We start from the raw sequence: 25,710 nt of genomic DNA on the forward strand, positions 1-25,710 counted from the left end.
TCAGTCACATGTTTCAGCTCTCAGAGCGGGGGCGGTGGGGTCCAAAAGATGGTGATAGTGATGGCGGTGGTGGGTGATGATACCTACTATGTGCCAGGCACTGTGATGAGCACTTTACAAACCTTATCTCATTTGATCACTGGGAGGTGGGTGCTCTTGTCATTATCACCATTTTACAGATGCGGAATACAGGCCAACCGAGGTTCCATGACTTGCCCCCAGGGCCCAACAGCGAGTTCTGAGGATGGATTTGAATTTGGGCCTTCCTGACTGCAGGCCCCAAACTTTTAGGTCCCTGGCTGGTTAGAAAGGTTGATTTCCATTGCTATGCTCTTCTAACTGTGTGCTTGGGGTTTGTACACAAGGAGACTGAGGTGATCCAGGAACTGCCTGAAGGCCTCCAGATTTTAAGAGGGGGTGGGCAGGAGGGAGAGGGACCCAAAATGGCCACTAGGGTGGTGTCTCTCTGCTGACAAGTTCAGTCCTTCCCCAGATGAATCAAGCCCTGGAGTAGGGAAGGCCAGGTAAACCTCTTCCCCCTCTTCGCACAGATCAATCATGAACAAACACAGAGACCTCCCAGCTCCAGATTCCCAAAGCTGACCTATCCACACTGACATTGCTTTGTCTCTGTAAAGATTTGGGAGTTGAGAAGCTCCTTGCATTCTCAGCTCCCAACTTGGTCCAAGCATCAGGGGCCAATCAAAAGCAATGGACAGGCTGACATGGCCCTGGGGATAAGCCCAAGCAGCCAGGCCCTCTCATCTCTGATCTCAAGTGATACTCACCAGGTTCTCATTAGGGGAAAAAGTATTTGCATAGCCCATAAATATGGAGAAGCTTTCCCTAGGGCATATCTGAAGCCCCACTCTGCCCCAACACACACACAAACACAAACACACACACACATATGCACAGACACACAAATGCACAGACATACAGACACACACAGGCACATACACATACACACAACAACACAGAGATCCACACACATGCAGATGCACACAGACAGGCACAGACACACAGATGCACAGACACACATACAACACACAAACGCACAGAGGCACAGACACACATACATACACACAGAGATACACAAATGCACAAACACACAAAGACACACACAGATACCGACATATAGACACAATACACACAGAGACACACAGATGCACAGACACACAAACACACACAACACACAGATGCACATACACACAGACAGATACAGACACACAGAGACACACATACAGACACACACAGAGACACACAGATGCACAGATACAGACGCACAGACACAGGCACACACACAGATGCAGACTCACAGACAACACAGAGACACACAGATGCACAGACACACACACACAGACACACACAACACACAGATGCACAGACACACATATACAGACACACATAGAGACACACAGATGCACAGACTCACAGACAACACACAGACACAGATGCACAGGTACACACACAGAGAAGCACAGACACACCACACAATACATACAGAGACACATAAATGCATAGACCCAGACACACAGATGCACAGGACACACAGAGACATCTGCACAGACAACATAGATGCACACACACACAGATGCACAGACACACAACACAAACACAGAGACCCACAAATGCACAAACACAGACACACACCACACAGAGAGACACACAAATGCACAAACACACACAGACGCACACACACAGGCACACACAGATGCACAGACACACAGAAATGCACAGAAACACACATGCATAGACACACGCACGTCTGCAAGAGACACATAGATGCACAAATACACATACAACACACACAGATGCACAGTCACACACAGAGACACAACACACACAGACAGATGCACACACACACACATGCTCAGTGTCACCACACATCTCCATTAACTCCAATTGGTATTTTCTGGCCCCCTCTTGCTTTTCTAATACTGCTCTTGGGAACCTAGTTTCTGCAAGGACCACTTGGAGGCACCAGAGAGCTGACTTCCAGCATTGGAAGGGCCCTGAGCAAGATATCTATCTGTAAGGTGAGGGGGAGTGTCTGCTCAACATCAGGAAAAACTTCCTCAAAGTGAGACATATCCCCCCTCCCCCCAACCCGGGTGGAATGGGGACCCTTTGGAGATTCTCCATCACTGTAGGGGTTACCTGGATTAAGAGGCCCTCAGAAAGCCCAAGGACTCCCAGAGGTGCAGTTTCTGCGACTCCTGGGGCCCTCCAGCTCTTGCCCAGTGGCCCCTTCAGAACTGCTGCTTCTAGTTGGAAGAAGCAGAGGACTACAGCCACGTGCTTCCATGTTAAATCTCTTTTGTCCCACAGACAGCCTGTAGATGGGGGGGAGGAGGGGAGAGACAGACTCTGGGTGAGTCCAGAATTACAAAGCTGTGTTTCGAACCCAGGTCTTCCTGGTTCTGCAGCCATAAGTCCCTCCACTGTCCCACCACTACTGGATCCCTTCCGGAGATCAGCACTGGCCACTTTGGAGGCTTATAAAGGCTTTTCAAAGATGTTTCCCTCTTTAATTTTGAATAGATGATAACAGATTTAAAGCCAGGCAAGGGGGCAGCTAGGTGGCGCAGTAGATAAAACACCAGTCCTGGATTCAGGAGGACCTAAGTTCAAATGCGGCCTCAGACACTAGACACTTACTAGCTGTGTGACCCTGGGCAAGTCACTTAACCCTCATTGCCCCGCCCCCCCCCAAAAGCCAGGCAAGACCAGAACGGGCTGAAAAACTCTCTCTCTAACAACATGTTCGATGTTGACGTCATTATGCCTGTGGCATGTTTTAAATAGAGAGCAGTTTCCCATATGAACATTCAATACACTAATGTTTTCACTATACTTGGGGTCCAGTTGATGTATTTGCAGCATGTGAATAAGCCATCAATGTCTATAGAGCCCAATGAAAGGCTTTGCATTAATCAACAAAGGCAGTGTCCCAGGGGGAACGTGCCTGAATGGATAATGAATGAGGTGCTCTTTTTGCCCTGAGGCTCTGGAGCATGGGGGGGGGGCCCAGGGGCTTTGGGGGGGGGGGTTGTTTCTTTTTCTTTTTTTCTCTTTATCGACACCAGCTGTGAAGGCTTCGCTCAAAGTCCATAAACATGAATTGGTCTACATGGAGAGGTTACTGGTGTCTTATTTGGGGTAATAGATATTTTGTTAAGGGATCAGTCTTGTGCATGGGATATAGCTTGACAGGCTATTTAAGGGCCACAGTGATGTCCTGCAGCTCTGTGGAGGATCTTACCCAGCTCCAGTCCAAGAAGCAAGAGGAACTTCCAACATGGAACTGTTGTTCACTTGAATGGTGTGTGAGCTTCCAATTCTATTTGCTGTTTTGCTGTACTGGTTTCTTTGGGAATTCTCTCTGTCTCTCTCTGTCTCTCTCTGTGTCTCTCTCTCCCTCCCTCCCTCCCTCTCTTCCTATATCTCTCCCTCTCTGTGTCTCTATCACTGTCTCTTTGTCTCCATCTATCTCCATGTCTCTATCTCTACCTTTCTTACCCTTGTCTTCCCTCTCACTCTCCCTCTCTCTGTCTTTAACTTTCTATCTCTCTCTGTCTCTTATTCTCTGCCTCTCTCAATCTGTCTGTGTCTCTTTGTCTCTATCTCTCTGGTTCTGTCTCTATCTACATGTCTCTGTCTTTTTGTCTCTGTAGCCCTATCTTTGTGTCTCTCTTTGTTTCTTTGTCTCTGTCTCTCTAACTCTTTGTTTCTCTCTGTCTTTTTGCCCCTCTCCCTCTTTCTATCTCTCTATCACTGTCTCTTTTTCTATCTCTATCTCTGTGTCTCTGTCTCTGTTTATGTTTCTCGCCCTTATCCTACCTCTCGCTTTCCCCCTCTTGTCTCTATTCTGTCTCTCTGTTTCTGTCTCTCAGTCTCTACTTTTTTTCAGTTTCTTTATCTCTCCATCTCTGTCTCTGGGTCTCTGTTTCTATCTCTCAATCTCTGTATCTCATCTTTGTGTCTCTCTCTATCTTTGTCTTTGTCCTTCTCTGTCTCTCTTTGTCGCTTTCTTCCGTTCTCTTCCTCTATCTTTATTTTTCTTCATTTTCCTGTCTCTCTCTTTCTGTCTCTCGTCTTTCTGTGTCTCTCTAGCTCTTTCTCAATCTCTTCCTCTGTCTCTCTGTCTCTTTCTTTGTCTCAACCTGTCTCTCTGGCTCTGTTTCTCTTCCTCTATCCCTCTCTCTATTTCTCTGTTCTCTATATCTCTCCCTTTCTTTCTCTCTCTCTGTCTCTGTATCTCTCCATGTCTCCATGTCCATATCTGTTTCTTTCTTTCCCATTCTCTCTCTCTCCTTTTCTTCCTATATCTCTCCCTCTCTGTCTCTGTGTCTCTATCACTGTCTCTTTCTGTGTCTCTGTCTGTCTCTGTATGTCTCTCTACCTTTCTCTCCCTCGTGTTCCCTCTCACTCCCTCCCCCCCCTTTATCACTGTCTCTCTGTTTCTGTCTCTCAGTCTCTATTGTTTCTGTCTCTGTCTCTCTGTCTTAAACTCTTTTCAATTTCTATCTCTCTCTCTTTGTCTCTTTGTCTCTTGGTCTCTGTTTTCTGTCATTCAATCTGTGTCTCTTCATCTCTGTCTCTGGTTCTGTCTCTTTACGTGTCTCAAGGTCTTCTGTCTCTACTGTAGCTCTATCTTTGTGTCTCTCTTTGTTTCTTTGTCTCTATCTCTATATCCATCTCTCTAACTCTGTTTCTATCTCTCTGTCTCTCTGTTTCTCTCTGTCTTTCTGCCTCTCTCCCTCTTACTTCCTATCTCTCTCCCTCTCTCCATCACTGTCTCTCTGTTTCTGTCTCTGTCTCTGTGTGTCTCTCTACCTTTCTCTCCCTCATCTTCCCTCTCACACTCCCCCTCTGTCTTTATCACTGTCTTTGTGTTTTTGTCTCTCAGTCTCTCTCTCTGTGTCTTCCTCTGTCTCTATCTCTCGTTCTAATTTTTTTTAGTCTTTATCTCACTGGTCTCTCTGTCTCTTGGTCTCTGTTTCTATATCTCAATTTCTCTGTCTCTCTGTATCTATCTTTGTGTCTCTATCTCTGTGTCTGTCTTTGTGTCTCTATCTCTGTGTCTGTCTTTGTCCCTCTCTGTCTCTTTCTTCCTCTTTCTCTTCCTATCTTTTTATATTTTTCATTTTCCTTTCTGTCTCTGTCTCTCCTTGTCTCTCTGTCTCTGTCTCTTTCTTTGTCTCAACCTGTCTCAACATGTTTCTCTCTCTATCTCTTTCTCCATCTCTCTATTTCCCTGTCTCTATATCTCTACCTTTCTTTCTCTCTTTGTCTTTGTATCTCTCCATGTCTCTGTCTCCATATCTGTGTCTGTCTCTCTCCATCCCTGTCTCTCCCATTCTGTCTCCATCTTTCTGTCTCTTTCACTTTCTTTGCCTTTATGTTTCTGTCTCACTTTGTCTTTATTTCTCTCCATCTCTGTCTCTTTCTTTCTCCCCCTTACTCTCTTCATTTCCCTGTCTCTGTCTTCCTCTCTCTATGTCTCTCTCTCTTCCAGCTTTATCAAGGTATTCTATGATACTATTCTACAATACCATGATCTTCTACTCCTTTCCCTTCTCTCTCCTATTTCTGTCACTAATGAACCTCCTCGTTGCCCCTAAACCTTAGCCTTGTCACCATTGTAAATACCACTCTCTTATGGTTCATTTTTGTTTAGGAATATGTCCAAACCTCCTCTGAGACTAGAAAGTCTCTGAGGGGCAGGCAGGCAGGCAGGGCTTGGTCTTCTCTCATTTGGTTCTCTTGCCCCACACTCAGCTGGGGTCCTGGAAGCAGCAGGATCTAGCCATGTCCCAGAGAATGGGTCTTGTCCTCAGGGAGCTTACAAACTAATAGGGGAAGTCCACACACACAAGGGAGCTGATGATGGTGAGGGAGAAATGGATGGAAAGAGAGGAAATGCAGGATACCTCAGGGACTGTGCTGGCCCCACTCTTTAAGTAGAGTCCCTGGAACCCCTGGCCCTGCTCTCTGGTCAGAGGGGCCAATCAAAGGGGGCTGAGGAAATGTGAGGATGAGGCAGATTCAAACTTGCAGCATAATGAGATTTCCCCCATGAAATGACAAGTTTCCTGGAGAAGGAAGGCATTTTCTACAGAGGGCCCCAGAGAAGGCCAAGAGCAGGGTAGCTGGCAACAAATGGGGGACGAATATAGCTTTCCACCTCTACTCCCCCAATTAGGTCTGTCTAAGACCCATCCCAAATCCCATTTTTTAAAGATTTCAAGCAAACCACTTCAACTCAATTCAGTTTATTTCTGCATCACTTCTGAAGCATCTGTCATGCACTAGACACTGCCAGAAAACTGGGTTACACAAAACACCCACAAAACCAAGCATAGGTCAAGGAGCTTTTGCTGAGTGAAGAAAACTCCCCCCCCACACCTTGAGCCCACCCCATAGGCAAGACTTGAGCCTCACTCTCATCTACACCAGCCGGCTTCTCCTCTGTCTCCACAATGAGGGTGTCTCTGTTCCTTGCAGGAAGTTGGAGAAACTGCTGGTTGTTCTCCTTCCTGACTGACCTCTGGATCAACGTCATGGAATTCTTCCCACGGGCAGCTATTTATGCTTTTGTGATTTCCTCTGCAATTATATCCTTTCTCTTCTGTGTCACGTAAGGCCCTGGTTTCTCTATCTCCTTGACAGAGCTAGTCATTAGGAGCTGAGGATGGAAGGGCAGAGAGGAAGTGCAGGCTGTCCAAAGGGACACTAGCAGGAAGTATGTGTGTGTGTGTGTGTGTGTGTGTGTGTGTGTGTGTGTGTGTGTGTGTGTGAAACAAGCAACCTGAGCCAGCCACAAAGAGCCATTGACTCAGTGAGGGTACAAGGTGTACACTAGTCCCCATTGGAGCTCTTCTTACCAGAACTAAGTATCCTGTTGTTGGAGTTGAAACCCATTGGCCACATATCTCCTTGAAAGTTTTCTCTGTCTGGGTCTCATAGAGAAGTTTTGAAAGCAGAGATGTAAGTGTTAGGCAAAATTTAATAATTTACATACAAATGAGAGGGTTAATGAATATATAAACCACCTGGATTTGATGGAGCTGCCTCATTATCCAAAAGAATCTTATGAAACTTTGGATTAATGAGATCAACTGAACTCTCCAACTGAACTCCAACCGAACCAGACAATATACAAGTGAGTGTCAAGCAAACCCCAGAGTTATTTGGTGTGTTGAATACCATTTGCCCCTCCAAGTGTCTGGGAGTTTATTGCTAACAGATAAGCCCCTATCTACTTGTGGCTTCTTTCCCCAGGATGATTGGAAGATTTTATGGCTTAGTCTGCTGGAGCCATCCTGTTTTCCTCCCCAGTACTTGTAAAAACATCTGGGCCTCCTTATCTGTGACAACCCCTTTTGAATCATACTCTTGTCTTATTGTTTGTTTTCAAGTTTGAACTATCAACCTGACTATTGCATATACTTGTGTCATATTGTTTGCTTTTAAAACGAATTATCAAACTGATTTGTAGCATGCTAATGGAACTGCACTAACTGTACAAACAAGCCAGGAAAACCGAAAGTTGATCAATCTGGATCTGATTGATTACCAATAGAGACCTAAAACTTGGATAACTAAGGTCTGTTTAAATATTTTCACTCACAAAAGACTTTTGAGCTTCTTCTTTGGCAGGAATATCCCACAATTAGCTCGATTGCTAATGGGACAATAGACTGGTTCTGTGTTTTCCTAATTACTCTCTGATCTGTTCTGTGAATTTCTCACTCTGTTTTCCAGAGGAGACAGTTATGAAATTTTTTTTCACATTAGTCAAGAAAAGCTTCTTAAACTGTGGGTAAGTGAATGTGGGGATAGCAAAAAATTTGGTACCAGTAAAAGGTTATGTGTATATATTTAATATAGCTATACATGCAGGGTCGTGTCCCAGATCTCACCCAAAGTCTTTAGTGTAGGAAGCAGAGGATGGGGATGTGATAGAGGTGCCAGCTCCTTTACATGTCTGCTTCCAGAAGCCTTTCTCTCCACTGAAGGACCTTTCTCTGAAGAGAATCTAGAACTGCTGAAAGTCAGGAAGAGGCTCTCTCTGTCTCTCTCAAGCTCTCACCAACTGTACCCTTCACCCTTCGGATAGGGAGCATTCCGTAATCATTCTCCACAGTCTTATGGAAATGGGCTTCAGCCCCAGATTACAAAAGGACAGCAACATTGTAAGAAAAAACAACTTGGAAAGACCAGAACTCTGACAATGCAATGACTGGATGAACTACTAATCTCCATATTCATTGCATTGTCAGAGTTCTGGTCTTTCCAAGTTGTTTTTTTGTGTGTGTGTTCTTTGGATACAGAAATCTTCATATTTGTTGATGTTTGTTAAGGTTATAATTTTTTTTTTGGTGAGGTAATTGGGGTTAAGTGACTTGCCCAGGGTCCCACAGCTAGTAAGTGTCAAGTGTCTGAGGCTGGATTTGAACTCAGGTCCTCCTGACTCCAGGGCTGGTGCTTTATCCACTGTGCCACCTAGCTGCCCCAAGGTTATAATTTTTAAAAAAAGAAAGAAAGAAAGAAAGAAAGAAAGAAAAAATCTTGGGTCTGAAGTCAGGAAACCTTGGTTTCAATCTCGCCTCTGCCACTTTGTTACTTGGTGAGTGACCTTGGTCAAGTTGCTTCATCTCTCTAGGCCTCAGTTTTCTCATCTGTAAAACAAGGAAGTTGCCCAAGCCTGATCTCCGAGGTCCCTTCCATTCTGAAGTTGAGGGATCTTACTATCATTCCAATTTTGCAGATAAGAAAACAGACCCAGGGAAGATTCTGTGACTTCCCCAAGGTCACCAGGCCCCATGAACTGGAAGGCAGCAAAGACAAAATTCAAATCCAGGTCTCTCTTGATTCTGAGCCCAGAACTCTACTATGCCGCATTGGATTTTAGCTGAAGGTCATTGATACATCCATCCTCCACTAAGACTTACACCAAAGCTTCAGGATGGCCTGGAAGGAAGACTGGTCTCTGAACTCTAGTCTGACTTCTGCAAGTTCCTGACCTGCTCTGAGCAACTGGTGCTGGCCTTAGCCCATAGCAGCCAGCCAGGAAGCTCTGCTGCTTCAAAGGGGCGAGATTGTAGGCTTCCTTTTGGGCTGGGGTTCTTGCTCTGGCTATTCCTCTGCAGGCTGGGCTACATGCTGGAACTGATAGCAGGCTCTGTTGCTGGGGTCTGAGCCACATACCCATGTGCTGCTGCTGGCTTCTGAACTTCCTTCTGTCTTGATATGCTGCCCAGGGCCGCCCTGCCTGGGAATGACAGTTTCCAGTTTGGGGTTACTATGAAAAGAGTTGTTGTAAATATTTCTGTACATATGAATCTTGTTCCTCTTTTTCCACCTTTCACCCTTGTTTTCTCATGTATATTCAGAAAGAAATTTCTTAATAGTTTCTGTAATTATGTTGTTGCTGTTGTCCCTGATTGCTGTATTTTCTGCCTTTCTGGTATTTCTGTTGTCTGGAATGTTTGAGAAGCAAATCATCTCTTCAGGTCATCCTAGAATTGTTTCCAGCACATTATTGAGTGTCCATCTTTTCCCTTCTTTGGTCACCACAGGCTGCATTCTATTCCCTCCAGCAATTTTTGGTGGGTGGAAATTACTCTTTTGTTATTAGAATTTCCTTTCCTTCCCATCTGAAGGTATTGCTCAAGGTATTTGTTGTTTCTCAACGGAACTGCTAAATGTAACACCCTGTGTCTTGGGGTTTGCACTTTAGAGTTTTCCTTTTTTTCCTGGAGGCTGGAGGATATTTAGACTTCTTTTTGTCTGCTACTCACTTCGTTCTGGGCAGTTTTCTTGTATTATTTCTTGCATTAGAGTGTTCAGGTTTTGGGACTTACAAGTTCCTCCGGAAGGCCTAGAATTTTTAAGTTGTCCCTCTGCATACTGTTTTGGAGATCAAGCTTTCTTTGAACATGATTGCTTTTTGCATCTCTTAATGATCTTCCATGTCAAAACATTTCAGCCTTTTCCCATGCTGCAGTTCACCAGCTTCAAGGGCAGAGTTGGCCCCAGGTGGATGTAGAATTCTGCACATTCCTTCCTCCCTCCTCGCCCACCCCCATATGCTGTTGGTTCCCTGTTCTTCAGGTCTCTGGGCCAGCAGCATAGAACACTGTGTGTGTGTGTGTGTGTGTGTGTGTGTGTGTAGTTGGGTTCTTTTGGTGGTTGAGCAAGCGGTAGGGGTTAGGGCACATTGGCTTACTTTGCTGTTAGTTCATTGAATTTGGACCTTGTTTGAACTCTTGGTGGCCTAGACCATGGAGACAGCTGAAATCGCCCTGTCTCTCTCTGGTGTATAATTCTTATCTTGGAGAAGTTTGAGAGGTCCTAAGGATCAGGGAAAAGGGCTAGTTCTCCATCTTCTAGGTCAGGAGACTCAGAAAGCCTCCTCTGCTCCGATTGGTGATTGTCAGGCCCAGAAAGGCAGTCATTTGCTCATAGGCATAGTGAGTGGCAGGGTCCAAGCCCAAGGGGCTGGTCATTCTTTATACCTTCCTGCCCAGGGGCCTACCGCTTAGTTTTGGAGCCCAGAATCCACTTAGAACTAACCATCCGGGCAGCTAGGTGGCACAGTGGGTAGAGCACCGGCCCTGGAGTCAGGAGGACCTGAGTTCAAATCCGGCCTCAGACACTTAACACTTACTAGCTGTGTGACCCTGGGCAAGTCACTTAACCCCAATTGCCTCACTGAAAAAAAAAAAAACCTAAAAAACAAAAAAGAACTAACCATCCACCAAAGGAGTTGTTTGAAAAAATTACCTTTGATTTCAGGTCCTTGTAGTCTGAGATGGCTGATGGGGAAGAAAGTTTACTGTCCCTCCTGGTCTGGAGCCAAGCAGGCCAAGGCTAAGCCTTCTTCCACAGAAGAGCTAAACCCTTCTAATCTTTGAGGATAGCTCTCTGCCTGTTGAATTTCTTGCTGCTGATTTCCTTTGTGTTGAAATCCGAGCTAGATGGCAGTGGGGAGGGACCTCTGACCCCTTGACCCCTGCTTCTAGCCCTCAGTCTTTTCCTTTTGTCTCTTTGAACAACCTCTCATATCTCACCCTCCTCTTCTCGTTCCCCAGGATTCTTGTGGGTAACAGAAACCACTGAGAACATCCCAGAAGATTTCTCAAAGTTCACTATGGAGTCTAAGTTTGGCTTCTTGGATCCCCAAAGAAAGAAAACCTTTTCAATTCTCTGCATTAAATTCAATGTTTAGGCTTCCATTTCTTCCAAGTAGAATTTTGAGTGTGTTAGCCAATGGCTGGAAGATTGTACGGATCAGCTGTGATCCCAGGGAACCAATCCCAGACAGTTTCTCTCTGCGGCTCATGCCCCCCCCCCCCCAGCGTTTTCCAGGAAAATCTCTACAATGAAGTGTGGCTGCGGCTGATGGTCTGGGTTTCCTCAACGCCTGCATGGACAACATGGGGACTAAGTATGGGACAGCCTAGATTTCCTCAACCACAGTAAGTCTCAAAGCACTCACAGGAGCTCAGAGACATATGGGGGTGCTGACCATTAGGCTCCCACCAGAAGGTAAAGCCACTCTGGGGGGCACTCACCAAGCACTCCCCATGGTTCTCAGACCCGTGCTGAGCATCTCATGACAGCAGCAACAGAGGGTTGACGAGGCCCAGAAGCCCTGGGAACTCTTCATTCAACTTCCGTGGAAAATGCACTCACAGGAGTGCTAGTCTTGGGCCTAAGCTCCAGACAAGGAATGTGAAGGAAGTGAGGAGGTGGGGGCCCTGCAAGTAGACTGGCAAGCACAGGTCACTTAACCATTGTTTCTCTGACCATCTGCCAAGTTCTGCTCCTTCCTCCTCCCACTCCCCCCCCCTGCCCTGCCCCTTGCAGGACAGTGTTCTGAACAAGAAAGATGGGGGGGGGGGAGGGGAAGGGAAAACACTTCAGAGCTTTCTCTCATAAACCCAGGGGAAAGGGCGGCTCCTCCAATCAGAGTCACCAACTCTCAGTCGTCTGCTGACCCTAACCCTGGAGAGCATTCAGGAGATTTCCCTAAATTCTCTCAGTGGGGGGCAAAGGACCCTTCTGACAAAAACCTCTACCTGATAATCTTGTTTGGTTAATGGTGGTGAGACTTATCAAACGGATCCCCTTACAGGTAAATAAGACCTGGGTTCAAATCCTGCCTCTGTCTCTTTCTAGAGCTGTGACCTTTGTGGGCCTCAGATTCCTACTCCATAGAATGAATGGGTTGGTTGGCCTGGATGGTTTGTAAGGTTACCCCCCCCCAACTCTAGATCTAGGAGCCTATGAGCTAAAGAAAACTCTGAGCATGGAAAAAGAAAGAAAGGCCCGGCTCTTTTTGTTGTGGTGAAGCGTTTACCTGGGCAGGTACCTGGGGGTCCAGGGTAATTGCTTTGTGAAGTCTGAGACATGAAATTCTGCCTTGAACTTGAGGAGAAAAATGCCCAGATAAGCTGAATGGGAGCTGATGTTTCTCTGTCCCCCTGAGGCCTCACAGACATGACCTCATGTGTCTCTCACGACAACCCCAGAAGGTAGGCACTATTACTAGTCCCATTTTACAAATGAAGAAACTGAAGCTTACAGAGGCAAAGTGACTTGTATAGGATCACAAAACTAGTAAACAGGAGAAGCAGCATTCAAACTAAGGCAGCCTTAGTTTGGTCACCTCACCTGCAATGCATGTGTGTGTATCAGGAAAAAGAATGCCACTCATTTCTGTCCAATAAAGAAGCAAGGCCCTGAACCCCTGAGCACCCTAAAAGGCCCCTTCCCAAACTCCCCTGAAGCCTCCATTTGCCTCTTCATTCTCCTCTAAATGCACCTCCTCTTCCTCAGGAAACAACATTCACTAACATTTTTGCTATTTCATTTGAATATTTCTAGGTTTGTTTGTTGTTTTTTAAAGCTTTCAGCATTATGCGAGGCCCTTTTCGCGGCCTTCAGCCGTGAACCCCATTTTGGCCTGGAGCCTTCAAGAAGAGAGCAGATGTCCACTTGTCAGCCATAGTGGCCAGGGGATTTCTGTCCAGGTGGCTTTCTTGTATTTTGTGGTAGCTCACTGCCGGGAAGGCTCTGACTAAATGAATGACTGAAAGAAAGAAAAGCATTTCTTAAGTGCCCAATGTGTGCATGGTACTGCACTAAGTTCTGGGGATACAAATAGAAGTTAGGGAAGTCAGCTGGGAAAGTCCCATGGGCCTTAGGGTGCAGCAGCCAAGCAGATGGCCAAAGCTTTTTCTTTCATGTTATTTCCACTGATAAAATGACATCGGTTTCCAATGTTGAACCATTTGATAGGGCCAAGGATTTTGGTGGCAAGAATTTCCCTTTCTGGGTCTTCAGTAGCTGTGGCAGTGGCACCCATGAGGCAATGACCAGGCTGCATCTCTACAGGGCTGCTTCCTCCCCAGGAGGATGGCTCAGGGCACAGGGCTCTTGATCCTGCACAGCCTCCATCAGGGCATGAGGGGCAATGAGTGGGTGACTTGCTTGGTCCATGCTGCCTCCTGTCTCTCCCTTAGGGTTGCTGTGGGTGGCAGCTGGTTGACAGTTGAGGAGGATGGCTGGAGCTTTTGGAGTTGTATGTCTGGATGAAGGTGAGGAGGGCTGGGATGGAAGCAGGACTGATGTCTGGGGGAGAGGGAGGTGAATGTATTTCCAAGGCCAAAGCCTGGTGCCAGGCAGCTTTCCTTACAGTGTTTGCTTTGGGGGTAGCCTCAGTCCTTCAGGGACTTCAAAAACCTCAAAAGGACTTGAAGGACCATCTGCTCAATCTCATTTTCTGTCGAGGGGGAAAGGATTCCCTGAATGGTCCATAGAGCTGACTGGATCTGGGCTTCTTTTGGTGTTCTGGAGGGGCCCGGAGCAGTGGAGTATAGGGCCGTGAGTGATGTGCTGCTGGCACGGTACAGTGCAAAGTGTGCTGAATCTGAGTCAGGCCCGACTGAAAACAACTGAACAAGAAGAGACTGAATGTGTTTCACTACAGACAAGTCATTTGATATAACTCTATATACAACTGGGAATGAATACCTTAGTGTATCTATACATCCCATCCCAGGACTTCTGTTACAAGTGGAGTACACTCAGCCTCTTGTGAGTAAATTCATTGGGGTAACTATGGAACCTGTGGGTGGAAAGCATCTACTTGCAAATAGTTACCTATGCTTATATATATAGGATTAGATCCTTAACAGCATCTGATCCTCCTAAGGAGAATTGGAATTTGTTGGCTAGAGTGGAGAATTTTGAGAAAGCAACAAGATCAGAGGATCATATATGTCAAATGTAAGCAATACATGGAAGGGAACGTAAAAACTTAGCAAGATCAGAACTGTAAGGTTTGAGCTGGGTTTTCCCCCTTACATTAACCAGGCAGGAAAAACTATGACAAGTCTCCCACTGACAAAAAGGGGGAAATTGAAAACAAAGTATTCTAATACCATTGTTTGTGGCTCCCAACATGTTGTAAAATTGCCCAACTCGTGTTTCTTTGTCTCTGAACTTAGTTCAGCAATTGAGCTAGACTGTCCTAAGTTAGGCTCAGAACCCAGCTCTCCTACTAATCACTGAATGCCATTGACTCTTTCTTCACCTCCCTCCAGGTAGGACGGAAGGAAATGGGGATCATTCTGGTAATTCTCTTGCTTGCTTTTCCTACTCGTGCTTCTATCGCTGCTGTGGATTATGTCACCAATGTAGCTCATTACTGATTCCCACTGATTCCCTTTGCTTTCTCCATATTAACAAAACCACTCATGTATGGCTTGGGGCACTACGTATGGGTGATAGAGTTGCCAGTCAGCGCCAGCTCTAGCCAGTGCCAGCAAAGGATCCCCTGTAATCTCTGCTTGACCCCCTTATCATCTCTGCCAGAGAGCTCCCAAAGCTGCTGCCATGGCCCTGCTATTGCTGTAGCCACATGTGACAGGCTTCCATGCCAGTGTCACAAAATTCTGCTAACTTCCTAAGTTTCTGTTGGCTCTGCCACTGCAAGATTTAGTGTGAGGCATTATTTTAAAGTTGTTTAGAGGAGAATGTTGAGAGAGTTCAGTTGGGTTGCATCTTGGTCCAGTTTAACTTTTTAATCTTTTTGATCTCATTTCACTGAAACTGCTCTTTCCAAAGATACCAATGATAAATGCTTTGTTCATTCATCTCTTGGTTGTCAAATTCAATGGCATTTCCTCAGTCCTCATTCTCGGTGACTTCTCTGCAGCCTTTGACACTGTTGATCACTTTTGCCTCCTTGACACTTTCAATTCTCTAGGTTTTCATGACACCCGTTCTCTCCTGGTTTTCCTCCTACCTCTCTGACTGCATCTTCTGTCTCCTGTGTAGGATCCTCCTCCAGAACATTCCTGGTAACTGTGAGTTTCCCTGAGGACTCTGTACTGGGCCCTCTTCTCTCCTCCCTCTGTCCTACTTCACTTGGAGATCTCATCAACTCCAATTGATTTAATAACCATCTTTAAGCTGAGGATTCTCAAATCTCCCTATCCTGCTCCAATCTCTCTCCTGACCTCCACTCTCGAATCTCCAACTGCCATTCAGACATCTCAAACTGTATGTCCAGTAGACACCTGAAACTCAACATGATCCAAACTGAACATGATTCAAATCTTTCCCCTTAAGCCCTTCCAGACTTCCTTATTACTATTAAGGGTACCACCATCCTCCTTGCATTATGCCCCTTTGGGCTCACAACCCACGAGTCTTCCTCCACTCCTCACTATCTCTCCCCCTCCCCCCCATCTAAGTTGTTGCCAAAGCCTCTCCATTTCACTTTTTCACATCTTCTCCCCTCTGACACGGCCCCCACCCTGGTGCAGGCCCTCATCGTTCTCACACCTGGACTATTGGGGTCGCCGCTAGGGGACTCTGCCTGCCTCAGGTCTCTCCCCATTCCAATCTATCCTCCATTCAGCCACCAAAGGGATCTTCCAAAAGCTCAGGTCTGATCATTCCCCTATTCAATAAACTCCTGTGGCTCCCCATCACCTCTGTGATCAAATGTAAAGTCCTCTGGTATTTAGAGCTCTTCAACCCACGCCCACCCCCAACATCCCCATGTAGTCTCAAATGACACTGGCCTCTTTGCTGTTTCCCGAATTAGACATTCAAAGCCCTTTATAACCTCCTCCTTATACCTTACTCCTCGACATGTCCTCTGGTCCAGTAACACTGGCCTCCTGGCTATTCCACAAACAAGTCATCTCCCTACTCCAGGCATTTTCTCTGGCTGTCCCCCATGCCTAGAACAATCTTCCTCTTCTGAGACTCCAACTATTGACCTCCTTGGCTTTACAGGAAGTCTTTCCCAACATCTTTTAATCCTAGTGCCTTCTCTCTTAAGTATTCCCTCTCGGTCCTGTCTGTAGTTTGTTTGTACAGCTTTCTTTGCTTGGTGTCTCCCTGATTAGATTGTGGATTCCTTCAGGGCAACGACTCTCTCTCCCACTCCCCAGAGCTTAGTACAGTGAGTGGCCCTTACAGGTGCTTAATAAATGTTGATCGACAAACACAGGGCCCTCTTAGCTACTTTGCCCTTCTAGATCCTAGGTACTCTTATGAATCTACACTTGTCGGGCTGGCATTAGCCTTTAGCTACTTTTTTTTTTTTTTAGCAGAGTGAGTACTGCAAGCTATTTTGTGGGGGAGGTCCCCATTGCCCAGTAGTGGCCAGCCCAGGGATCTGAGGTCCAGAAATTCTCAGGGCAGGGATCGGTGATGGGCCAGGCTTTGCATTTGGCAAAGTTTAGATGTCATGAGAGGGCATCACAGCCAAGCACCCAACACCCTTTGGACAATAGTCTTTGTAATATCTTTTTTCTACTTCAATGTGTTTCATTTCCTCATATTTTGCTTAAGCAAGTATTTCTTAGTGTATGGTTGCAGGCATCTGCACTTTGCTGTTGATTTTCAACTAGAATGGGGGAAAGCAGGGTAGGGGGAAAGGGCATAGGGGAAAGCTTTTTCAATGTAAATTTTCCCTTCCGAAAGTAAGTGTTAGGATAGTCAGCCAGGTGAAATGGAAAGTGCTGGTCAGTGTGAAGTAAGGCTAGGTTGGGGCGGAATTCGGGGAGCTAGGTCCTTGGATAGGTCGCGTAGCCCCTCACTCCGGCGGCCGCCTCCATGATCCCTTTTCTGTTCTGCATCCTAATGGCCATCCCTTGGGGTCGTCTCCCTGGCCCCTGAAACCCAACTGCAGCCCCCAGGGCGGGCTGGACAGGAGGGAGGGGAAAGGAAGGGGAAAGCCTGGGGGAGGGGGGGGGAACTTGCGCCGGCTGGGGGGAGGACAGGGGGCTGGGGCGGAGCGAGGGGGGAGGCGGGGGGCGGCACCCGCGGCGCAGGCTCGGCTCCCCACGGCTTCGCCCGGAGCTGCAGGGCGCTCCGCAGGCTGGCCGGACCAGCCCAGGCTGACGTGGCCTTTCCTCCGTTCTGAGCGGCAGATAGGGCGGCCTGGGGGCGGAGCCAGGCTAAGGGGCGGGGATGACTGAGCGGCTTGGGGGCGGGGCCTCTCCCTGGCTTGGCGCTACTGACGGGTCGGAATCAGCCCAGGGGCGGGGCCTCGGGCGGCGGGGGCGGGGCTGTGAGAGCCGGCCGCCCCGCAGGACGCCGGCCCCCCGTCGGCGTCGGCGGCTCCGTGGCTCCTCCCCCTTCCCCCACCCCCGCCTCCTCCGCCCTTCTCCCTCTCTCCGCGTTTCTCTCTCCGTCTCTCTCTCTCTCTTTCTCTTTTTTTCTCTCTCTCTCCCCCCTCCCGGTTCCCGTCTTCCTGCATCTCCCTCCCGGCTCATCTCCGTCTCCCTCCGGGATCGCTGAGCTTCTGGCGGTTGCCTGGTGCCGGCGGCGGCCGCTAAGTCAGTCCGTCAGTCAGTGCCCGGCCGCATCTCCGGCGGTGCCAGGCTCCCGGCAGGCTCGCTTTTGGCCCGAGATGACGCTCAAGTCGAGCCGGCGGGAGAGCGTGAGCAGCATGCGGACGGCCCTGTCCGACCTCTACCTGGAGCACTTGCTGCAGAACCGCCCCAAGCCCGAGGTGAGCGGTCGGCTGCGGGGCGGCCGGAGCCAAGGGGCATCCGGAACCAGGGGGCATCCGGGCCGGGGCCATGCCGGGAACCGGAGCCCTCCTGGCCTGGGCCCGCGGGGCATCGGCCGGGCGCCCGAGGCGCTCCCGTGCGTGGCGGCGGCCCGGGCCTGGAGGCTCTCTCTACCCGTTACTAGGGCGGTAACGGAGCGCGCTGGGGACGGAACTCGCAGCGGGAGCCCCCGGGAGCCGGCTGTGAGGGTGCCCCTTGGAGAGGGGGCTTCGGGGCGCCGGGGTGGGGGAGGCGGCGGAGAGAGCTGAGTCGCCTTACACCTGAGGCGGCTGGGGGTGCCGGGGGTGGTGTAGGGTGGGTGCGTGTTCTGTCCCTTCTTTCGTGGTGCGGTTGTTGGCAGCCCTCCGGGCAGCCCTCTGCAGTTAGAAGCTTGGGGGCGGGAGGGGGGAGGAGGGGAAGGGGAGGAAGACGAGAGGGAGATTTTCCTCCCTGGCCTGACTTCCGCAGTCACGATGCCCCCTCCCTTCCCCCGCACCCCCTCCTCCCCCGTTCCTCTGGGCTCAGACCTCAGACGTCCTTGTATTGAAGTCTGGGGAGGCCTCCTCCTGGCCAGTGCCCTGGAGCTAGAAATAAATAGAAGAGAGCCCGGGGTCCCTAGTTCAGCCTCCTATTCCACCAAACGAAATAAGCAGGATTGAGTTTCCAGCAAGTGGGTCTGCTTCGATGCCTTGGTTTGGAGAGTGGAGTGGGTTACACAGCTGAGTCCGCCCTCTCCCCACAGACGGCCAGGGCTCCGGGCAATTTGGAAATAGACTGGCGTCGGCATCTGAAGCTTTATGTGTGCCCGACCTAAGGAAGGCTAACCCTGTGGCAAAAATAGCAGCAACTCCCCTCCAGGGATTCTCTAATGCTACTGGGCGCTCAGAGAGAAGTGGGAAGCTCTAGGCAGTCACTTTGCTGACTAGGACCCCAGCCGTGTACCTAGGCAGATGGGGCAGAGGGCTTCTTGTATTTTCCCCCTCCAAAATAGCGTGCTTAATAAACATCTGGTGGTCATGGACTTCTCCAAGGGAATGCCAGGTGGGACAGAAAGGCGAACTTAGAGGAGAGGGAGGGTGAGGATCAACCATCCCCTAGACAGACATGCGGTAGGTAGCCCTCCTCAAAGCCCAAAGGGAAGCCGTGTTTAAGTCTGGGGTGGTGGATAAAGCACTGGCCCTGGATTCAGGAGGACCTGAGTTACAATGTGACCTCAGACACTTGACACCTACTAGCCGTGTGACCCTGGGCAAGTCACTTAACCCTTGTCTCCCCCCCCCCAAATATCCCATTAAGTCTGGGCTGGCTTCTTTGTGATCTTGAGAGCTAGGGGATTCAGTCCCTCTGCTGCCCAGGGTCCCAAAACATCAGAGCCCAATGGGAGACCCAAACCACCAGGCCTAGCTCAGGTCCACACCGGGAAGCCCTAGTAATGAAGAGAACAGGAGCCTATAGAATGAGGGGCATTAGCAGTCAGCTGGAAAAGGAGCTTGGGCCAAGCCACAAACTATTTCTACCACAGCATGGATCTTTATAGACCATAAAGGCCTTGAGATTGAGTCATAGCGACAGAGCCCAGGGGCCAGCTTGGCCAATTACCTCACATGATGGAGAAGGAAATGGAGAGCCAGAGTGGATATCACCCAAGGTTCCAAAGGCTGGACTGGAACCCAGGATCTCCTGCAGTTTTTCTTCAGGATTTTAAAAAATTAAGCTTCAAAACAAAACCGCAGTTTATCGTTTCTGAGCCTCATTTCCCAGAACAAGTATTATTCCCACTTTATAGAGGATAGAACTGAGGTACAAAAATGAAAATGACTTGCCCACTAAAGTGTCCCCACTTTAGAGTTGGGGTTTCCTTTGCTCTCTATAACAAGTCTGTGAGGTGGATTAGGTAAGTGGGATTAGCCCTCTTTTTTTGGTCTTTGAGTGGAGACTGACAATCAGAGGTCACAGAGTTGGTACAGGGTAGAGAGTTAAGCCTTGACCAGGTCTTTGAACCGTGCCATTGACCCCCCAGTGGCCTCTGCTTGAACTGCCCCAGGGATGGCAGGTTTGGTACATAGCTGAGCAAGGCAATGCGATTTCAGACAACCCAAATAGGATGTTTGCCCCATATTGAGGTGAAGTCTGTCTCCTCCACGCAGCTGCCAGCCTCTGGTCCTGGCTCTGGCCTTCGGGACTGCTTTCGTGATGTGAGCTCACATCATGAAGTGTTCTTGTAGAGCCTTACACACACATCCTCCCTTCTAGGCCAAGCATCCTCTGTCCCCTTCCTATCCTGGTCACCCACCTCCTTCTAAAAGGCAGCATTCCAAAAGTAGAGATTACAGCGGGCCTGCCCCCTCCCATCCCTGGGTCTGGACCTAGGTCACTCACTCAATGTCACGTGACTAGAGCCTGCTCAGCTCTTTCTCCCCAGTCCCCAGCTGCCTGTCTCTGCTCCACTGTGCTTGGGGGATCTCCTGGAATGCGATTATTCGCATGGCATATTGCAAACCTTACGGCCATCTGATGATGCTCTCTAAAGCTTCTTGGAGAGAGCCTTCCCAGAGTTTTTGCCAACACCTCCTCCCAGGCCAAGGAACAGATGGGTAGGGACCAAAAATGGGCTGTGGCATCAAGTGGAGAAAGCCCTTTGCTTTCCTTTTGGACCGTCCTGCTTGTGGCTGCCACATCCCTTTGTGCCCTTCTGCCCATCTATCCCGGCTCCTCAGGGAACCGTGGCAGCCAGGATCCCACAGTCGGGATAGGAAGGTCTTGGGATTTAGAGATTTTCTTAAGGCTGGTTTAGATTGGGCAGATCAGTTTGGCTGATAGCTGAGCTCCCTCCTACTTCTCCCATAATAGATAATAAATAGTATTTGGTTGGGGTGGTTCAAGTCCTGGGCACACAGACCGAGAGGGAAGGGAAAAACTAAGGAGCTGTCTCCCCTTCCTGATGATTCCATTCATTGCTGCCCTGCTCCGCCCCCGCCCCTAGCTGGTTGGGTTTAGGTGATAGAGGAAGGAAGAGCAAAGTGGGGGAAGGGGAGGTGGCATCCTGGGAAATGATGCTTGGTTGGGAGGCAGGTGCCTAGCCGTGTGACCATGGCCAAGTCACTTCCCCTTCCTAAGCCTCGTTTTCCTCATCTGTAAAGGGGGATGATAATACCTGCCCCCTTACTTCTTGAAATTGCTGTGGGGAGCAAATGAGAGGCCAGGTGAGAATGAATGTGGAGGACTAAAACACAGCATCTCAGTTCTCTTCCAAGGACTCTATCTCTTTATTGTTGTTTATTTCATTCTCAAATATTAACGAGCTGGCTAGGACTGGCTCCCCTGCCTGTGGCATTCTGGACTTCACCCTTTCTCCATCCCTTTTTCTGCATAACCAGGCTGCCCAGGTGGCTCTGGCCAAACCCGAAGCACTGAAACTGGGCCTCGGCATTGGGATGGGGTTGAGGGTGGGGGTGTTCCAGGGGACCATTTGCAAATTGACTGAAGCAAGGAGGTCATTGGAAGGCAAAGCTCTGACCATTGCCCAATAAGGGACTTCCAATGTCCCTTCTGACCCTAGCAGTAGAAGCCTATGATATCCTAGGTAGGGCGGCCACATGAGCAGGGGAGCTCCTCCACCTCCATCCCAGTTCTGCTGAGGAGTGGAAAAGGCTGGATTCCCTCTCCCCATGTGCTTCCCCTTCACCTACTGGAAAGCAGCCATTGTGAAAGTGATGCTGATAGACTTCCTCAGGATGCCACAGTTTTTCATTGCCAATAGTCAGGCAACTTGACTATTTATGAAGCACATCAGGCACTGGGGATACCGATGCCAAAAGGAGACAGTTCTCATCCTCAAGGACCTTGTATTCAATTGGAGAGAGACCATGTTTACATGTATGATTGTGTACAAATAAACACAATCATTTCTGGGAGGTCCTAACAGCAGCTGAGAGGGTGGGGCTAGGAGAGCAGGATACAGGGGACAGGAGCTGGAGTGAACAGGAAACTAGGAGTTCTGAGAGGGAAAAATGATGAGGGAGCGCCATGGCATGTGCAAAGGTTCAGAAACGGACAGCAGGAAGGCTGATTTGCCTGGAGAGTCAAGGCCACAAAGGGCAATTTCTGTTCAATTGCAGTTGTGACCCTATTTGGGGTTTTCTTGGTAAAGACATTTTCCTTCTGCTCATTTTATAGACGAGGAGACTGAGGCAAACAGGGTTTAGTAACTTGGCCAGGGTCACACAGTGTCTAAGACCAGATTTGAACTTGGGTCTTCCCGATTCCAGGCCCGGTGCTCTACCCACCCACTGCATCACCTAGTTGTCCCATGAAGGGCAATAGTGTATTTAATAAATCTGGAAGGGGCAGCCAGGTGGCACAGTGGATAAAACACAGGCCCTGGATTCAGGAGGATCTGATTTCAAACCCGGCCTCAGACACTTGACACTTACTAGCAAGTCACTTAACCCTCATTGCCTCGCCCCCCCCCCCAAAAAAAAAATCTGGAAATGAGAAATAGTGTGTTTAATAAAACTGGAAATACTTGGCATCAAAGAGCTTGAGTGTACTCAGGTTATTGAGCTGCTGCTTAGAATTGTAGAACCTTAGAAAAATCTCAATATGGAAGCTCCCCAATGGGTCTGGATTGTTGGGCCTAGGCACTGAGAGGAGGGGAGTGCTCTAATGCTCTTGGTTCTCTTCCCATGTCCCAGCCCCTATCACCAGTCCCTCTGCTTTTTTTTTTTAATTAATAAAGTATTTTATTTTTTTCCGTTACATGTAAAAATAGTTCTCAATTTTTGTTTATACAACCTTTACAATTTCTGATTTTTCTTCCTCCCTCCCCTCCCTCCCCCCTCCCCTAGACAGCAGGTAATCTGATATAGGTTTTATATATATATATATATATATATATATATATATATATATATATATATATATATATATATATATATATATAGTCCCTCTGTTTTTGCATGCCTTTCATTCTTCCCCTGGAGACACTGGGTTGGCCAACAAGATAGCACAGAGATAGAGTTGACCCTTTTCCCTGAAGGAACTTCACAATTGTAGCTGCTCCTTATCTCTGGGCAAAACATCTTGACTCCCTGGTCTGAGCAAGCCCCACCTGGGGTGGAAGGCAGGCACAAAAACTGCGGACTGCACCACGCTAGAAACTGCTCTCTATTCCCATCCCCTTTGTATGGCCCCTGGGGCAGCCCTGCCTTGCCCTGCCCTGCCCTGCAACTTTATGGCTTTCCTTTATTATCCTAGGAGACCTGTGCACTCCCAAGCCCCGCTTGGATCAGACTTTGCCCCAAACTCCCACAGAGATTGCATATGTTGATTGATAGTCAAATTAGGAAATTGAGTGCCCTTGTTCAAACTTGTTTGTTCAGATCTTTCCTCCTTTGGACTATGTTGATAGTAAACATTTATCTAATGCCTACTGTGTACCAGGCACTGTGCTACTAGCCCAGGAACTAGGTTCTTGGTTGCCTCGGGGTAGTGGGTAGTGCACTGACCTTGGCCTAGTCACTTCCCTTTTCTGATTTCCTTTCCTCATCTGTAAAATGAAGCTGGTAAGCTTCCTGAGGGTAAGGATCCTTTAGTTTTTGTCCCCAGAGGGGCTGGGATTTCCCTGGCCAGGGTAACACCCCCCAGGTGGGGAACGTAGGACTTCCAGACTTGGAGGCTAGCTTCCCTAGGGTTTGCTGCCTCTCTCCTAGTAGGTAACTGCTTGTTGAATGTCCTTTTGGAGATGGTGCTGAGATGAAGGCAGCAGGGATGGGAAGAAGGGGGATTCCACCTGACTTTCTAGAATGGAGGTGGGGAGGAGAATGGGAACCCAGCAATCAGCATGGATCTGGGTCTGCTTTTTGTGCCTAGCTTTGTAGTCAGAGTTTAAGAGTTCCCTGTTCTCTAGGAATCTGGCACAGTGCCTGAGGCAGAGCAGGAGTTTCATAAATGTTTATTGAATTGAATTGAGCTCCTAGTCTAATGGGGAAGATAACGCAAAGTAGGTGCATATAAAATAAAATGGGGTGTGTACCAATAAGCATCTTTTGGGGAGGGGTCAATTTCTTTGAGAAACCTGGCCTTAACTCTGTGGGAGAAGGGCAGAAGGGATAAGCCAGCTCTGCCTCCATCACTGGAACTTTGAGCAGAGGGAGCAGTATACCACCGTGGTAGACCATGGGATCCAGAGAGGTCTACCTTGGGAGACTGACCCAAACATAGACAGGTTTAATTCAGCATCTCAGGTTACCACTGCAGCTACTGCAAACTATCAAAAGCTAGCCAGGCATTTGCTCTGACCCAGTCATGTGGAGTTGGGGTTCTTCCGACAGCTTCTATCCCAGTTTGCCATGTGTTTAAGCCATCGGGAAGCTTCTGCTAGGTTCTGGTTGTCGGGGCAGGGAGAAGTGCCTAGTAGACCTCTGTTCCCCCTTTTTCCTGATTGTCAGCAGCCAGGGGCCTCTCTTCTCCTGCCTTGTGCCTTATTGAAGTAAGTTGGAGCTGTGCCTGCAGGTTTCTTTGCTTCTGGAGGTTTCTAGGCTTCTCTTGGACTCAATTTATCTGCATCTGAAATGGAGACAATAATATGTCCACTGCCTCCCTCCGAGGATTGTTTCAAAGAAAGTACTTTGCAAATCTTTAAGGAAATAAAAATTTGTCGACTCCACTATCATCTGGGGATTGGCTGAAGGAACTTGGTGTGGTACAGTAAAGAGAGAGAGGGGGAAGCTAGGTGGCATAGTGGATAAAGCACCGGCCCTGGATTCAGGAGTACCTGAGTTCAAATCCGACCTCAGAAACTTGACACTTACTAGCTGTGTGATCCTGGGCAAGTCACTTAACCCTCTTAGCCCCACAAAAAAAAAGGCGGGGAAGAGAGATTTGGAGCTACCTCTTTTTGGTTTGTGTTTGTATCTGCACTGCCTGGTTCGGGGCTTGGTGCCTTTTAAGTGCTTAAGAAATGTGGGTTGTATTAACTTGGCCGTTAAGGTTTACATTTATGAGTGACATCTCATGGGACCATCACAACATTCCTGACAAGTACCTCTTTCAGGTGCTGGCTCCATTTTACAGATTAGGAAACAGGCTTAGAGGAGCGGATGACCAACTTGTCCCAGCTTTTCCAGCTAGGGACTGGCAGGCAGGATCAGGACCCAAGTTCTCCTAACTCCACACCGGGTGCTTTTCCCAGCAGGCCTTGCAAAAGGTGGTGCTGATGTGGGATGGAATTAGTGTCAAATTGATTGTGAGTCTGCTGGTAGGGAACACAATAGCTGTAGGTCTGTTAGTATGACTGAGAGATGGCAGTCCTAGAGGGCAGAACTCTTGTACTGTCTGGCTGATGGAGCTACCTACAGTCTTGGAATGCTTCAAGTAGTTGAGGCTGGCTGAGAAGGAGTTAAGTGGGGCAGCCCATAGGCTGCTCCCAGCAGGAATCCAGTCTGTCACGCACCCCGCCCTCCCCCCTAGCCCAGGGCTTCGGAGGCCATCAAGTCCAGCCCCCTTGCTTGCTTGGCTAGCAAGATTCAGTTCAATTCAACAAGCATTTGGAAAAAATAATTTTCATTTTGAACCTCAACACCCAGAAAGAGCATTTCCATATACACAGCACTTCACG

General features: G+C 48.5%; 1 protein-coding gene across 3 annotated transcripts in view; it reads left to right on the forward strand.

Moving 5' to 3' along the window:
* The window catches only part of MPP1 (MAGUK p55 scaffold protein 1), a 70,490-nt gene that overhangs the window by 1,209 nt on the left and 43,571 nt on the right, over positions 1-25,710 (forward strand). Inside the window, exons 3-4 of one of the 3 annotated variants that reach the window (XM_043974529.1) lie at positions 6,511-6,643; positions 11,103-11,489. Coding sequence is in view for 2 of the 3 variants with exons in the window: in XM_043974527.1 (XP_043830462.1) it covers positions 17,951-18,052 (102 nt within the window). In the remaining variant the exon portion in view is untranslated. Of the gene's footprint in view, positions 1-6,510; positions 6,644-11,102; positions 11,490-13,559; positions 13,614-17,700; positions 18,053-25,710 lie in introns of those variants that run through there. The other 2 variants (XM_043974528.1, XM_043974527.1) reach the window with 2 other exon arrangements.

The sequence above is a fragment of the Dromiciops gliroides genome, chromosome X (genome assembly GCF_019393635.1).
Source record: "Dromiciops gliroides isolate mDroGli1 chromosome X, mDroGli1.pri, whole genome shotgun sequence".
NCBI classification, from domain to species: domain Eukaryota; kingdom Metazoa; phylum Chordata; class Mammalia; order Microbiotheria; family Microbiotheriidae; genus Dromiciops; species Dromiciops gliroides.